The 17766-nt window shown below is 35.2% G+C and overlaps 1 protein-coding gene across 5 annotated transcripts in view; it reads left to right on the forward strand.

The window, feature by feature from the left end:
• Positions 1-17766, forward strand: part of BRWD3 (bromodomain and WD repeat domain containing 3) — a 218259-nt gene that overhangs the window by 95087 nt on the left and 105406 nt on the right. For all 5 annotated transcript variants that reach the window (XM_027608730.2, XM_027608726.2, XM_027608729.1 and 2 more), the window contains 6 exons: positions 6861-6901; positions 9533-9637; positions 10655-10808; positions 14711-14845; positions 15878-16006; positions 16916-17141. In XM_027608730.2, coding sequence (XP_027464531.1) covers positions 6861-6901; positions 9533-9637; positions 10655-10808; positions 14711-14845; positions 15878-16006; positions 16916-17141 — 790 coding nt within the window. The remainder of the gene's footprint in view (positions 1-6860; positions 6902-9532; positions 9638-10654; positions 10809-14710; positions 14846-15877; positions 16007-16915; positions 17142-17766) is intronic.

Below are 17766 nucleotides of genomic sequence, written 5' to 3' on the forward strand. Positions count from 1 at the left end.
GATGAACTGGGGACAGGATATGTCATTACCAGGACCCCCACTTTCTCCATTCTTTCAGTGGTGCATGCTTCATTTCAGTTATAGTGCATTTTAACAGTCCCAGTGTGCAGCAGGACAAGAGGATATTAGTGAAGATTGAGTAGTTCTTCACCCAGGGGTGTGAAGGAATTCACCTGTCTCAGTGGGATATTGCATTGTAAATTCTAGTAGATAATTCATTTTTAAAGAATGATGGGGCTTGGTGTTTTCCACAGCATAGTGTGTTGATCCACTGTGAGATTTTGGACAATGGTTGTTTCCAGAAACTTCTATATCTTTACAGTATTGGATGCCTGGGCAGGGATTCCCTAGTCTGGCATATGGGGCAATAGGCCCTACTCTTCGGTCATTTAAATGTATTAAAGCCTAGGACAGTACTTTTGTCCAGTTGGCCAAGGTGGTTTTGCCTGTTAAGTATTTAATAGGCTGTTTTAATATCCATTTTCCTTTCTACCAATCCTGCTGCTTGTGGGTTATAGGAGAGATGGAACCTTTATTTAATGTCACATTTTTTTTAAAGATTTCATTTATTTATTTGACAGAGACAGACACAGCAAGAGAGGGAACACAAGCAGGGAGGAGTGGGAGAGGGAGAAGCAGGCCTCCCGCTGAGCAGGGAGCCAGATGCGGGGCTTGATTCCAGGACCCTGGGATCATGACCTGAGTCGAAGGCAGACACTTAACGACTGAGCCACCCAGGTGCCCTTAATGTCACATTTTATTGTTCAGTCTTGTACATCATGGCCTTTGAAATGTGACCTCTGATAATTATGTTTTTGATGAGGGTATTCATACATGGTACTCAGTTTCTTAATCCCCTAATGATGGCAGCCTGGTTTGCAGGGTGGCAGGGAAAAGTGTGGGTTAGACCAGATGCAATGTCTACATAAACCAAGGCATATTTAGAACACTCACTTAGAGGAGGCCAGTATAATCAATTTGCCAATTTCTCATAGGTTGGGAACTCCAGTGGATGGCCTTATTCTTTTGGCAGTTGCCTTTGGTGGTGTTTAGGACACACAACATGCTGTTATTACTTTAACCAAGTCAGTGTATTCTGAGGGCAGTCCAGCATCCTTGACAATATGCCATCCTACTTGGGCATTTTGGGGGCCACTCTTTATATGCACCCAATCTGCCTAAACTACTGACAGGTCAGTAGCTAGGGATCATTCCCAAGTAGGGCACCAGCTTCCTGATTGCTAGGGGTGTGTCAGTGTCTTTTTTTTTTTTTTTAAGGTTTTTTATTTATTTATTATTTGAGAGAGAGAGAATGAGAGATAGAGAGCATGAGAGGGAAGAGGGTCAGAGGGAGAAGCAGACTCCCTGCTGAGCAGGGAGCCCGATGTGGGACTCGATCCCGGGACTCCAGGATCATGACCTGAGCCGAAGGCAGTCACTTAACCAACTGAGCCACCCAGGCGCCCGGGGTGTGTCAGTGTCTTAAGAACTGGGGCATGAAAAACAGTGAGAATCACTTCAGGCTCTTGCAGGTGGACCCAAATGTCATATTATATATATCTTGACCCCACAAGGACTGTTTAATGATCAGCTTCCCATTATTCAAGCCATAAATTTAGTCCCTTAGAATAGTCTAATTATCAGTACAAAGGGTTAATGGCCCTTGAGTGATCAGCAGCCAGACCACTATGAGCTCAGTACTCTAGTTGCTGTACTGGCTGCTGTGTGACAAGTTTTACCTGGAGTAGCACTGTGTACATTGCTAGGAGCTCTTGCTCTATTTGGGTATATTGGGGTTTTGCCCCCTTCAGAGCTGGAACCAAAATCCCAGGGGCATTCTCCCCTTTTGTTATCTCTGCCGTACTGTCTGACCCATATCTTTTGGAGTCATAGACACATCAAACTCAAATGGTAGCCCTACTTAGGAGATGCTCAGAGCTTTAATCTTTTTTATTAGTATTTTTGCCTTCTCAAAGGCAGCATGCTGCTATTGTCCCCAGTCTCTTTACCAGGGAGCATAAGGAATGGGAGTACTGTGCCAGGTGGAGATTAAAAGTCTTCCATAACCCCAAAATCCCTGTAAAGGACTGCACCTCTTTCCCGTTCTTAAGAGGTTGGATAGGCTTGTACCTTTTCAGTTACAGCTTTATGAGTCTTAGCTGACCAGATGACACCTAAAGCCTTATAGCAGTGTCTAGGCCTTGAATTTTCTTTGGGTTCATTGCCCATCTTCTTCCTCACAGATGTTCCTGACCAAAGCCTGCAGGTGTCCTGCAGCAGAGGTAAATCTTTACATGTTAACATTGTATTATCAATGTGTAATGGGCCCATTTTGCTGATGTGGGGAAGGAGAACAGGGATAGGTCCCCAGCTACCATTGTATGACCTATTGTGGGGCTATGCACGTAGCATAGGGGGACCACTTGAAAGGTTCATTATTATCTCTCCAACAAGAAAGCAATTTAATCTTAGTTATCAGAAACTTGTCAAAGTCTTTTCCATGAGTGTTCTTAAAGATGAAGCACTGTTGTAGGGACACTTTGCAAAGCATCAGAGCAAGACAATAACTACAAATGACAGAAGACTTAAAAATGGTCATTTGATTTGATGAGAGTTCATTATAATGCGGTGGACAAGAGAACTATAGCTGTATTCTTAAAAGATCCGCTGCCTTTTTCTGGCAATGTTTTGGTTATCTCCAGGGGTCTTTATATTTCAAAGATATGATAAGATTTATAAACTTCAGGGGACAGAGAAAGATGTGTTTTCTCCTAGGAGTTTTGGGGTAATTGCTATTTAAAATTAGAGGTCAGAAGGTATGGGACATTTTGTCTGTTTCCTCATCAGTTACCACAGCATCCCCCTCTTGATTTTCATCATTTTCTCCAAGATTCCACCTCTTAGCATCCTAATCGGGCTTTCTCATAAGTTCTCATATCTTAATACATGACAGCTTGCATCCTCCTTGCTTTGCAAAACAGGACACTAAGGTCTCCAATTTATTAATTTACTCTTCCATCTTGTCTGCCAGCCCCAGAGCTAGCAGAGTAGTGGACACTCACATATCCTTTTCTAAACTCAGCTCTTTATAACTTGAGCTTTAGCTTCTAGTTGGGCATCAGTGGCCAGCTGAACTACCCACAGTAGAAGCCCACTATGGCAACCATGTTTCCCTTCTCTGCCTCAGTGTGGTATGTGCCTTTCCTCCAACAAGTACATTAGATTGGCTGGCATTTTCTGGGTGTCCCCATATTCATGTAGTAGCCCATAAGCATCTAACATACCTGCCACCCTCCTTACCCAGAAGTTGATGGCTAATTTGGGATTTCTCCTGTGGATGCCGCATTCCCAAGGCCCATTTCTTTGGTCTCTGGGCTGGCTCACCAAATTGTCAGTTTACAGCCCTCTTGGGATCTTCTTGGATATAATCTGAAACTGGCCCATGTACCCAGAGGGCAAGGAAAGACCAAAGAAAGAGGTAGGCCATTCTGGGTTGGTAGGTGGCAGTTTTAATAAGCAAAGGGAATTTACACATGAAGTTTGTTTTGGGTGGCAGCAAGATGAATGGATCTTTGTGCCTGCCCACCAAATCTTAAAATTTTATAAAGAAGCCTTAACTGAGCTCATTCAAGTATACTGTGCAGGTGTTCTCAATACCACATCATTGTCTCAAGGCTATGTCCTTAGAGCAGCCTCTGGGAGCGGGAAAGGCAGGTGGAACCCATATACCAAGGATAGGGAAGAGGGTAAGGAGGCTCTGATTGCCTGGGGTCCAGCTCACAGGTCACCTGGCAGTCACATCTTTTTCATGACTTTCCCCAGCAGTGGTAAGGTCCTTGACATTGGTCTTAGTGATTTTTTTTTTTTAAATCTGACTCTAAATGCAAGGGAGACAAAAGCAAAAATGAACAAATGGGACTACTTCTTAGTAAAAGGCTACTGCACAGTGAAGGAAAACATCAATAAAACAAAAAAGCAACCTAGTAAATGGGAAAGGATATTTGTAAGTAATATATCCATTAAGGGGTTAATATCCGAAATATATAAAGGATTCATATAACAGCCCAATTAAAATGGGTAGAGGAACTAAATAGACATTTTTTTCCCTAAAGAAGATATACTGATGGCCAATAGGCACATGAAAACATGTTCAACATCACTAATTATCAGGGAAATGCAAATGAAAACCACAATGTGATATCACCTCATACCTATTAGAATGGCTATTATCAAAAAGGCAAGAAATAACAAGTGTTGGAGAAGATGTGGAGAAAAGGATACTCTTGTACACTATTGGTGGGAATGTAAATGTAAATTGGTATGGCCACTATGGAAAGCAGTATGGAGATTTGTCAAAAAATTAAAAATAGAACGATCATAGGATCCAGATATTCCACTTCTGAGTATTTATTGATGAATACAAAAACACTAGTTCAAGTAGATATATGCACCCCTATGTTCATTGCAGCAGTATTTATAATAGCCAGAATATGGAAACAACCTAAGTGTCTATCCATGGATGAATGGATAAAAATGTTGTACACACACACACACACACACACACACACACACACACACACACACACTGGAATACTACTCAGCCCCACATAGGGAAATCTTGCTATTTGTGACAATACAGATGGATCTTGAGGGTATTGTGCTAAGTGAAAAATCTGATGGATAAAGGCAAATAACATGATTTCACTATGTATGGATTCTAAAATAACAAAACAAATGAACAAACCAAACCAAACAAAAACAAACTCATAGATACACAGATCCATGATTACCAGAGGGGAAAGGGTGTTGGGGGATGGGTGAGAGGGCTTATTTGTATGGTGATGGATGGTAATTAGACTTGCAGTGGTTATCACTTTATAGTACATACAAATATCCAATTATAATATTGTACAGCTGAAACTTATATAATGCTATATGCCCATTTTACCTCAATAAATAATAAAAGACATATTAAGTATATCTTGAGAAAAAATAATTTGCTAATTTAGCTTGTTGATTTTAGTTTGATTATTTTCAGAATGCCATCATGGACTCCTAAAATCTAATCCTACTCAGTTATCAATAACAACAGGGAACAGCTTTATACCTAGGTGACAGCCATTGGTGGCTGGCCATTGGTGACTGGACCTTTTCTTCAAAGCTATTTCTACTTTCTTTTTTTAGGAAGCGTGGAGCCAGTAATTTTCTTTTTCATATCCCTGTGAACGTTTCATCTCTTTCTCCTCTTCCTTTCCTTACCTTTTTCTCTAGATAATTATTTGCTATGGTGTATGGGAGTACTTGTTTTTCATCTCACTATACATCTCACATACCTTATTGTCAAAGCTGTATAGTCAGCAATTGAAAACACTCAGCTTTGCAAGTCTTAAGATTACTGTTTTTAGTACATAAAATACACACAGTTTCCCTGAATCATGACTATTAGAAAAAGATACTTGGTGAGTTACACAATTAATCATGTTCCTGAAATTTGTACTAAAAGAGACCTGTTAGAAACCTTCTCCTTGAGCTTTTGGAAATAGCCTCCTGATTTTGTTCCGTCCCATAAGCATAATTGAACAGTTACTTATGAATCATTACTGAACCAAGCTGAGCTCTCACCTTGCTGTTACTTATTCCTAGATACTAAAATCCTGGAATATTATTTAAATTGTGAAAGAGAAAAACTTAGGAAATATATAAAGATCTCAGTCTGAGACTATCCAGTGGGAGAAATCCATTTGTACTAGAGTATGCAAAGGAGGCATCTTTACAATTACCACCCAAGCAGGGTATGTATACAAGTGCAGTCAAGTTTATTGAGAGCTGAGTGAGAAGGAGGTAGTAGAAACAACGGGCAAGAATTGAATGGGGGAAAGATGAAGAAAAATTGATTAGTAGAGTTTTGTGCGTTTTTTTGCTGGGGGTCCAGCTAAGAGAAAGTCAAAAAACCTAATTATTCCCTGTTGAAGTCAGTGACTACTGTTAGTTATCGAAAATAAGATGTACTTTCAGAACATCTAAAACCAGTTATTTTGCAACTGGCAGTGAGAATCCAGAATCTGTCCGATAAATACTATAGTGAAATCACAGAGCAGTATGAATATAACTCTGAACATATGAAGACAGTTTAATAATTTTTAAAAATGAAAAATAAATATAAAGATATTTAGTATTTGAGCTTTTTATTAAAAATTCAAATGCAGTTCAGTAACTGTTTTGTGAAAATATGTACAACATTTGAGGGTACATTTTATCTTTATTATCAAGGAATAAAGAGAAAGAAAATGCATATTCTGGCTTACACTTTAATCTTCTCATCACTATAATATACCTTATATTTGTAAAAGTATAGTTTAATCATAATAAAAGAAGATTCAAAGGAAGTATCTAAACTATTGTACCTAAAGACAGATGAATCCTTTGTAAAATAAATAATCCATGTGAGAGGCTGGAAATGATTGATTTTCTGAAATTTAAAGAAAATTAATTGGGAAATTTAGTTCAACTGCTATTAAATCTGTTACTTTAGAGTTAAATTTTAGGTTAGTGTGCTGTCCTATCATGGGGGACATAAAACTAGTATCTATTGAAAACTGTCTCTTGAGATTATGATTTAGAAACAGATGTGCTATGTCTGGTTTGTTTCAAATTACTGCTAATAAGTATTCTTCCTCAGTTAATGCATTGTTTCAGCCTTCATTAATTTTTTAAAGAAAATTGGAGTTTTTGCCAAGAAAATTATAGCATTAAAAAGTCTACTCCATGATACTTTTGCATGTGAATTTGAAGGGAAGAGTACTTTATTCGTTTTACAAATAAATTAACTCTAACCAAAAATCTGTTGTTTTATGTCTTAGGACAAAGTTGTTGCTGTTCAGTTCTGTAACAATGGAGACAGGTAACTATGTAGTACATATCTGTGTAAACAGATGTTTGACATATATTACTTCTATTCCTTCAGAAGTAGCTCCTTCTACTGTAGTACTTTATTTCTGTTCAGTTTCTTAAGCTGAAAGCCCTTGTCTATTTCTGATGATATCCTTACCCCACCTCTTTTAAACTCCATCTCTACTACTCCAAGTAGTAGCCATACTTTATCAGTTCTTCCTTTCTGAGTGATTTCTTTTTTGTTTATTTTGTTTTTCCATTTGTATTATAACTCACTTTAGCCAAGGATTCTATTTTTTGACCCATTACCTTCAATTTTCTTCTCCTCTCTAAATATATCCTGTCCATTTCTGCCAGATCCACATTGCTCTGTTCAGAAATCTTTAGTGTTTCCTCTTTGTCTGTAGAATAGAATTCAAATGTCTTAGCCTTGAAATCAGAACTTTCTGTAATTTAACTTAGATCTACATTCTTTTCTCATTTACTATTCCCCATATAAATCATTATATTTAGCCTAATTGACTTAATCATTGCTCCTGTTGCATCCATATATCTATATTTTTTTCTCTCATTCATTGCTTTGCTTATACTTCACCTTACACCATTCTTACCCAAAAATATCACCCCTACTCCCCCCTCACTCCTCTTTCCCTCCTACAGCTTCCCTCTCCCTTTCGCTCTCCTTCGCTCTATTTTTCTTTTTCCTCCAGTCCTTTTCTCTCATTTTCTAAGTCCTGTCTTCCCATGTTCTACCTGAAGCCTTTTCTGACTGCTCCAGATTTTAGCCATATTGTCTTCCTCTGAACATCTGTATTACTTATTGTCTCTCCTATTCATATGATACATATTTCCTGTGTCTGTAAACTCAGAAATTACATATAGGTATTTGTGCACCCTCCCAAATGTTTGATCCCAAAAGGATGATAATCTTTTGCCCTGGTCTAAAAATTGACCTAAAAATAGATTTAAAAATGTAACCACTTAACATAAATGTGTATCCATATATTTCTATAAGGACTTTATGTGGGTGACCATGTTTTATTTTAATTTAATTTTTTTGACCATGTTTTATTTTTAAATATTTTTCAGACAGTGGGTGATTGCTATGATGAATTTGTTCATCTTTATTAAATGCAAGAGTAAATAATGATGGTCCACATAGAGTGAAGTTTATATTAGGAGTGAGGAAACCTTCAGATAATTTTTTGAGGTTGATTTATTGCACTATACTGAGTTATACACTTGAAGGTTTGTACAGCTATGATTCTTTCATGCTAGAGGAATCTGAAGTTTTTAATTCCTTGCCTTTTCCCTAAAGGAGAAACATTATTTTATCTTCATTAGTTATGTGGACAATAAACAAAGGATGTCCAATTTTACTAATAGTTAAAGATGCAGTTTAGAATAAAAGTAACATTTTTTTTCCTTTCAGAATGACAAGAAAATGAAGAATGTTAGCACCCAGTATTGCTAAGGGTTTAGGGAAAACGGGCACTCACTCTCCCACAACTTTTGAAGAGACTGTAAAGTGTTAAAAAACTTTTCAGGGAAATTATTCATCAAAAACATTAAAAATGTGCTGACCATTTGACTCAGCAAAGTTATATATAAGGTTATACAAAGATATGTATAGAGATAGTCATCACAACATTATTAATAATGGTGAAGAATGGAAATAGTATAAATATTTATCATTAGGGAGCTGATTAAATAAACTTTGATTCATCCAAATAGTTGAATACTTACTAAAAGTGACAGTAGTTTTATTTATAAACCTAGAGATATATCTATGAAATAATCCTTAGGGGACAACACAAAACATTATATGTAGTACAATTCTGTTTCCTATAGGGGGAAATATATAAGTGTATATGTATGTCTTTAATAAAGTCTGGTGGAATAGAAATGGAAGTATGAACAGTGATAGAATTATGGGTGAATGAATGTACTTTTGAAAGTTTTATTGAGATATAATGCACATAACATAACTTCTCTGTTTTTTAGTGTATTCATGGGGTTGTGCAACCTTTACCATAATTTTAGAACATTTTTAGCACCACAAAAAGAATTTCCATACCCTTTAGCTATTACTCCCCAATATCTTTACCCTTAACTCTGGGCAATCTTTAATCTAGTTTTTATCTTTATAGATTTGCCTGTTCTGGAAATTTTATATAAATTGAATTATACAAAATGTGGTTTTTTTGTGACCTACTTCTTTCACTAAGTGTAATGTTTTCGAAATTCAGTCATGTTGCAGCATGTATCATTATTTCTTTTTATTGCTGAATAATATTTGATTGTATGGATACCATAATTTGTTTATCCCTTTATTAGTTGATGGACTTTGGATTGTTACCACTTTTTGGCTTGTGAGGAATAATGCCATGGATATTCATGTATAAGTTTTTATGTGGACTTAATGTTTCATTTCTCTTGGATTTATACCTGGGAGTAGAATTGTTGAGTTATATGGTGACTGTTTATCATTTTGAGGCACTGCCAAACTGTGTTCCAAAATGTATAATTTTCATTACCCCCAGTAGTATATGGGGATGAACATATTACTTTCATAATTAGAAAAAAAGTGATTTATATTTTGGAAAAAAGTAATAAGGTTATTTTAACTGTTTCTTTGCAGTTTAAGATTTGTTAGTGGAAGTAGAGATGGAACAGCAAGAATTTGGCAATATCAGCAACAAGAATGGAAGAGTATAGTGCTAGATATGGCTACTAAAATGACTGGGTAAGATTGGATGTTAGTATAGTATCTTTTGATTTACTGAATTATAGTTCATAATGAAAATATCTTTTTAGATTAGTAAATAGTTTGGAGTTCATTGGTAGACCTGAAGTTTGTGTCTGTATTTAGTCTCTAAGTAAATTGCCTTTTGCTGTTGATTGACAGACTGGACGATAGAAATATTGCTGAGTCCTTCAAAATTCTCGTCTCTTGTGACCCAAAGATCTTTACTCTGCTAATGCCCATGGAGTTATTTTCTGCCTTAGTTTTCTATAGGTCATTTTTAATATCTATCTATACTACTTTCTATTTTGAGGGTTGTCCCTATTAAATGTCATCATAAGTTTAACTATTTCTCTGTCTTACTGAGGTTGCCTTTATAATGTTTCATATTGTTAGCATTCCTACTCAACATTATAAGTACACTTAATCAGCATTCTGTTTCATCGTCTTCCCTGTTGATTGGAAGATATATAATTACATCTTTAGGACATTACAGTTTCTATAGGGTAAGGCCCTGAAACTAATTATCTTCCTAATGACAATATAGAACTGACATTGTAGTCCTAGCCAGCTATTCATATTATATTCAACTAAAAGTTAATGCATTTCTTGCTGCTCTTTTTTAAGACCTATTAGTTTCAAAATTTATTATTTAAGGGAGTAAAGTGTCCATTATATGTTTTCTTCATATTTTCTGGTAGCCAACATGACCTTGTATTTTATTTTTCAAGGGATTCATAGATTTTTTTTCTAGTTACACCTTTTTTTTGTTATTGTGTAACTAACTACAGATTTTTTTGTCATTTTGTGCCTTTTGTCTTCCTAAAATAAGCTTATGGGTCTTGCCCTACTTAGGTACTTTTAGTATTTTATTTTGTGAGTTACTTAAAAGTATAGTTTAGGATTTTTTTATCTAAAAATTTATAAGCTACTGGATTTTTTTTCATAATTTTCTGTTTTACATGTACCTTTGCTAATAATTTACAATGTATGAATACTGCAAATTATTTTATTTAGGAATAATTTGCCATCTGGAGAAGACAAGGTCACTAAACTTAAGGTGACTATGGTGGCCTGGGATCGCTATGACACCACAGTTATTACTGCAGTGAACAATTTTCTTTTGAAAGTATGGAATTCTCTCACAGGGCAACTTCTTCATACTTTATCTGTAAGTATTTTTGGAATAATTAAAATGATCAAAAAGGACATTATTCCAGAAGACAGGAAATTTAAATTTTAGTTTACTTTCTGTGACTTACTATCGGAGAAGTAAATATTTCAGTTACCTTTGTTGACATATCTGCAAAATAAGGATGGCACATGGTATAGCTGCTAAAAGCAGGTATGAATACATTTCAAGGTCCTTTTGAGGTCTGATAATTACTTATTTTGTTAAATGCAGTCAAGGATATATAAGTTATTTTGTTTTTAGCATGAGTTGGGATTTTTGTTATTATTGTTTTAGGGGTAGAGCTAACTTTATTTTGACAAGGGTATCCTTTATATTCTACTTTCAGGGATTCATTTATGCAAGAAGTAGAGGTAAAAGGAAAAAGTAGGAGAAAAAGGTGGCTTTTCCTCTTTTTTGTTGTAGTAAAAGTTATAATATTTGTGGCATGAAAAACTGACGGGATTAACAGCAGAAGTCACATAGGTGGGGTTGTTTGTTGGTTTAGCTTGTACACTTCAGGTTAAATGCCACTTAAAAGCCTTATTTCCTATCTGCTTCAGTTATCAGTTCATAAATACTTTAAGGACAGGGCCAAGTGATTGCCATATGGTTTACAAAGTAGTAAGTGATAAGGACTAGAATCCAGTTCTCATGACTCAATTTACTTTGTAGTATACCATAGTATCCATCCTTATTTGACTCCTTTGTGAGATAATCTTATTTATAACCTCTGAGATTTCTAAAGATTTGTTTAATTTTGGAAGGAATTCCATATACCTCCCAATTCTTGTTCCTAAATAAAACCCTGACACTGTGTTAGTGGAGTTTTAGATTCTTTTTTTTTATCTGCTTAGCCAATTCTTTATCCCCTTCTGCCTTTCCCTATTCCCCAATATAAGTTTCTGTTAATATGTATAGAAAAATCCATACTATTTGCTTGATTCTTTATTAGGAAGTGTTTGTCTATGCAGCATGCTCCAAGAGAAATATAATATGAGTCACATATGTAATATTAATTTTTCTAGTAGCCACAACAGAAAAAGTAAAGCACAACAGGTGAAATTAATTTTAATAATATATTTCATTTAACCCAGTATATCCAAAATAGTAGCATTTCAACATGTAACTAATATGAAAATTATTAATTTTAACTATTTCATATTTTTAAAATACTAAATCTTTGAAATCTAGTGTGTATTTTACACTTACACAACATCTCAATTTGGACTAGCCACATTTCAAATGCTTAATAGCCATATGTAGCTATTAACTACAGTATTAGACAGCACAAGTCTATATCTCTAAAAATCACAGTTTCAAAGTTCATGTCATAGCCACTGGTTTTATAGATCTGTGTAAAATTCTGTCTTAACAAGTACCTTAGTTTAGAATTCTGTTTAGTGGTACTCTTCCCATGGATTGATTAATGGGTCATCTGTTTTCAGTGAATTTTACTGAAAAATTTTTAGAACAGACTATTTTTATTTTTAGACCTTGTTAACAGTCAAATCTACTTAGTTTTGCTATTTATCTTTTCTGTGTTAACAATTTGTTTATTGGGGTCTTAGTGTGGTGTAAAGTTCTTCCACTCAGCAAATACTTACTGAGCATCTACTGTGTGCCAGCAGCTGAGTTAGATGTTAGGAATAAATAGTAAATTAGAGAGTCCCCATCATACTGGGATTTACAGCCTATTAAGAAAAACATTAAAACAAACAAACAAACACACACACAAAATAATTAAATCAATGGTCAGAAGAAAGAAGTGCAAAATACAATGCAAGTTTCTAATAGGGTGACCAAACCTGATCTAAACCTATTTGACCCTGGTCAAAATAGGGTCAGAGAGGATTCCTAAGGAAGTTAAATTTGGGTTAAGATTTGAAAGATAGGTAGAAATACGTCTCAGCCTAAATGTCACCTCCTTGACAAGGCCTTCCCTGATCAAACAATCTAGAGTAGCCTTCCAGTCTTTGTCTTATTCTATCACCTTGCTTTCTTTTCATCATAGTGTTTATCACTACCTGGTATTTTCTTGTTTGTTTATTTTCTGTCTCAATATGGTAGGATATCGATAAATATTTGATAAATTACATATGTGAGAGAGTTGGGAGTTCCTTACAGGAAGAGGGAAAAGCACATCAAAGGTCTTCAGGTAGAAGGGAGTTGAAAGAAAGACAATTTTTGGCTAGAGCACAGAGAAAGAGTGTCACCAGATAGACCTGGAGAAATGGAGAGACGCCAGACCATTCAGGGTCTTATAGGATCTATCCTAGACCAACAGTAAACCATTAAAAGATTTAAATGCTAAGGAATGACATGTGAATTTTGCTTTTGAAGAATACCATATAATTCTGGCAACAGAATAGAGAGAATTGGAATGAAGATAAGAGTGGCTCTGGTATAATGTAGGAGTCTGTGGTAGGATGGGCCATGATGATAATTTGGATTTGTGTGGCAGTGTTGAAGATAGAGGTGTGCTTAATAAATAAAAATAAGGCAGATGATATATCTTAAGACATTACTAAATTTGGTTAGGTTCTGTTCCCTATGATACAGTGACTGTGTCCTATCCTATGACATGTGACCAACAAATAAAATCCTCTATTTAAAAGCCTCTTTTCCAATGTTCACTGAAACAGTTGTATCATTATCATTTGAGTTTAACAAAGTAGTTTTATTGTTTACTCATTAGGAACCTGAGAAAGTATTTGTTATATGCTATATTTAGCATATAACAAGTAATTTTTTAGTGGTCACTGGGAAGAGTCTTGGTAAACTTTCAGTTGTATGAGTATTTATTGCAATGGGATTTTACCTACACATTTTGAGGCAGTCTGCAGTTATTTTTTAATAAGTTATGTTTTTGTACCTAAAGGTAACATGGTAGGGTGCTCTATTCCATTTTTTATACAATGATTTAGGATAAAATGCACTTTCTAGGGTCATAAGATATGATGATTTCTAAAAACTACTGATGTGTAATATGCTGATGTGTTCCTAAGTGAAATGCAACTTCAGTATAATGCATGCTTTTCTAAGACTTGGAGCCTATTGTTAATCATGTATTCTCCTTAACAATGATCTGAACCAAGTGTTGGCAAACTACTTCTTTAAGAGGCCAGATAATAAGTATTTTAGGCTTTGCAGGCCACATATAGTCTCTGTTGTATATTCTTTGTTTTTCTGAAGACTTTTAATGTAAAAACCATTCTTAGTTCACAGGCTGTGTGTACAAAAATGTCTGGGAGCTAGATTTGGCCTGAAGGCTATATAGTTGCAGACTCCTGATATAAGGTCTCTATATACTGATACTCATCAGTAAGGGAAACATATATAGAGAGCATTGGTTTTCAAACTTTTTTTTAGCAACAAACCCATTTTTCAGATAGCATATTAAATGAAACCTTCAACTGTAAAGTAGATAAAGGGCAGAGCCACTATGCTTTTTTGTTTGAATGTACCATGGGGCCTTCCAAAATCTAATTTGAATACTAGGGATAAAGAGTGCTGGATAAAGAACAATGAAGGTTTGTGTGTTATCTCTGTGGCAGAATTGGGTGTTAATGAAAGATCCTGTTTGTCCCATTTTCTGTGGGTCTTAAATAGCAGAGTCATAGAAATACAAATTCTATTTCAGGGGCCTGGTTAATGAGGTGTAACTGTTTTGGACTACACTTTAAACACCTTCCTGGGTCTTCTGTATTGAATACTTTTTGAAATCAGCACCTAAACATATAAGGAACTCTGAACTGTTTCTTTTAGTGTCCATGTAGTAAATGCTGTGGTGTACATAAATTCATCTGCGTGGGATTAGTAGCACATTCCTGAGATCTTCTGGCCAAATAAACCAAATACTTGGTGTTGCTTTTCATTTTTAATATTGATTTTTATCACAGGGACATGATGATGAAGTATTTGTTTTGGAAGCACATCCATTTGATCAAAGGATCATACTTTCAGCGGGTCATGATGGGAACATTTTTATTTGGGACCTTGACCGGGGAACCAAAATTCGGAATTATTTTAACATGGTAAGAAAAATCTGTGTTTAGTTCATATTAAAACAGACATCTCTTATATGACAACTTGGTAATTAAAGTATACTTAGTGCCAAGGAACCTTTGTCATCTGTGTTTAAATCCATACAATAACTTAGAGAATATCTCAAGACCTGAGAGTAAGGCCAATCAAGAATTACACCTTTCAGAGTGACTCTGTTATCATGGCATTAGCATTTTCCAAATTCTTGTCCCCAGCTCTAAATTCTAGAAACTCAAATTTAATAAGCTTTTGGAGGTAACAGTAACCAAACTCACAAAAAGGTTAATGTTTAAACAATAATCGTAATGTATGAATCATAACAGTGACTGTATTGTATCTGCTTCTGGTAAACTCCATATGGCTTAGTTAGTAATCAGGAAGTTGTTTGGTAAACATGGAATTGGAGGTATAGATACTCTTAAGATATATTTCATACAAACCATGGGAAAATCTGGTGAGCTACCTCTTTTTCCAGTAGAACACCCTCCTATGGTAATGGGAATACTCACATCCTCCATATTTAGTGTTAGTTCTGAGGAAACATTTCTAAATTGTCAACCTTTGAGCTCCCTTTTATAGGCTTTGTACAGTTTGAGAGTGTTAATACCCTCTGTCTTTTGTTAGTAAAATTGATTTATGTGCTTTAATTTTAGGAAGGTTATTTTAAGGGTTGCTTGCATTATAATTTAAGGTGTGAAGATATTATCTTGATTTTGCTGAGATAGCAGTTTTGTCATTTTGGTCGTGTTTAGGTCTTTTTTTATTCTCAGTCACTCATTTAGTATTTCTTGAGATACGACATTGCTAGTAATGTGTGATACCATCCATCTATTGCATTTTGATTCTTCCTAATTTCTTTCAGAGCTTTACTGTTTCAGTAGGGTTCTGGCAACAGAAGCCAGAGAGTACATTGGAATGTAGATGCATCACAGAATCCAAGATATTAGGAAGCAGAATCTATTGCCTACTTATTTGAAAATTACCTCTTAAAGATGACTTAAAGTGACTCCTCTAAATTTCAGATTGAAGGCCAAGGCCATGGTGCAGTGTTTGATTGTAAATTTTCACCAGATGGAAACCATTTTGCCTGCACAGACTCTCATGGGCATTTGCTGCTTTTTGGTTTTGGATGCAGTAAATACTATGAAAAGGTTAGTCTGTTTGATTTTTGTTATAGACTATAATTTTGGATTGTATCATTCATAAATCTTATTTGAAGTCTTCCAGTTAATAAGGGTCATTGTGTGTCAATAGATATAAAATAACAAAGTCACCTTTCTTGACAAAAGTTTTCATCACTGCCAGAACATAGGCTTGGCAGTTTGAATCGCTATTAAGATATAGGGTGATGTAGATAAAAAATTCATTAGGAAATCCTTTCGCTTAGAACATATTCTCTGTACTGCCCTTCAGGTATAATGGGAACAACTTTACCAGATTGCATCCTCTAACTTATCATAAATTAGAAATAAACAGCTGGTGACCAAATGTTAATTTTCTTGCTTGGCCACTTTACCTATTATCCATCTTGTTAAAATACTTTGGAAGCTAGCTTAAATGGTTCTTTGTATTTTATTAGCTCTGAATTTGAAATAGATTATGGATTCTTAGAATTGGAAGAGAACTCAGAATCATTGAGTTTAGCTCAATACCTATCATCTTTGAGTATTTTTTATGTATTTGGTATTTACTTGCTTTGCTATTTATATTATACTCCCATCTATCCTTATTTGAATAGAAATAAACAATAAAAATAGCTATAAATGTTTGTATGTTTACAACTTAAGTAAAAATACCTAACTTTATCTACTATGGTATTGCTCTCCTTCATATGCTAATTGGAGAAATATGATATAGGGCCAGAAAGTAATACAGATTATAGGATTTTGTGGAGAAGAGATAAGATTACTGTTTAGGTGATTCATTTCTACCTAGAGGGAACATAAAACAGTAGAGGGCTATAAGAGTATGTAAAAAGTGTCTGATTTGAAAAATGCATTCTCTCTAGGAATAAAAATTAATTCCCTATGCATGTTAAATACTTAAAACCTGTCATAAAGATTCCAGATCAGATGTTCTTCCACACGGATTATCGACCTCTTATCCGTGATGCCAACAACTATGTACTGGATGAACAAACCCAACAAGCTCCTCACCTCATGCCTCCCCCATTCTTGGTGGATGTTGATGGCAATCCTCATCCTACAAAATTCCAAAGACTAGTACCAGGACGGGAAAATTGTAAAGATGAACAACTTATACCACAGCTGGGATATGTGGCTAATGGTATGTTATCTCTAAAATTAAATTTAAAACATTTTGCAAAATGTTATACTTGCTGCTGTTCTCTTTATATGTCCCTTGCTAAACTCTGTAGTAGGTTATACCATATTTTACCTAATACTTCTATTAATTTTCAGTTGCCTAGTACTTACCAGGGTAGTTTTACATTTTTATATCACTTAAACACAGATAAATGGATTAGGACAACAAGCATATACTCAAGCAGAGAATGTATTGACCTGCTTTCTTAGAACCCTGAACATTAAATGTACTAACTTTAGTGTGTCAAGCTTTTCTCATTGGTGAAATTCCACTGCTCTTATTACTGGTTTTTTGATTTGACAGTCCATAATTAATGGACCAAAGATGAGGAAATTTCAAAAATCAAAAACTGGGAAATGGCCATTTACCCATTCTCTTGTGTGAAATGCAAAGAATTATTTAGTGTTTAAATGATAGTCAATCCTGGAGGATATAAAGGAAGCAGTGATGAGCATGATGCATGATGTAAGGATACTAGAATAAGACACTGAAAAATGCTATTCCCTGTCAAAGCAACTCTTCTTTTTCAAATTTTAATTCCAGTATGGTTAACATGCAGTGTTATATCTGTTTCAGGCATACTATA

The sequence above is a fragment of the Zalophus californianus genome, chromosome X (assembly GCF_009762305.2).
Source record: "Zalophus californianus isolate mZalCal1 chromosome X, mZalCal1.pri.v2, whole genome shotgun sequence".
Classification (NCBI taxonomy): domain Eukaryota; kingdom Metazoa; phylum Chordata; class Mammalia; order Carnivora; family Otariidae; genus Zalophus; species Zalophus californianus.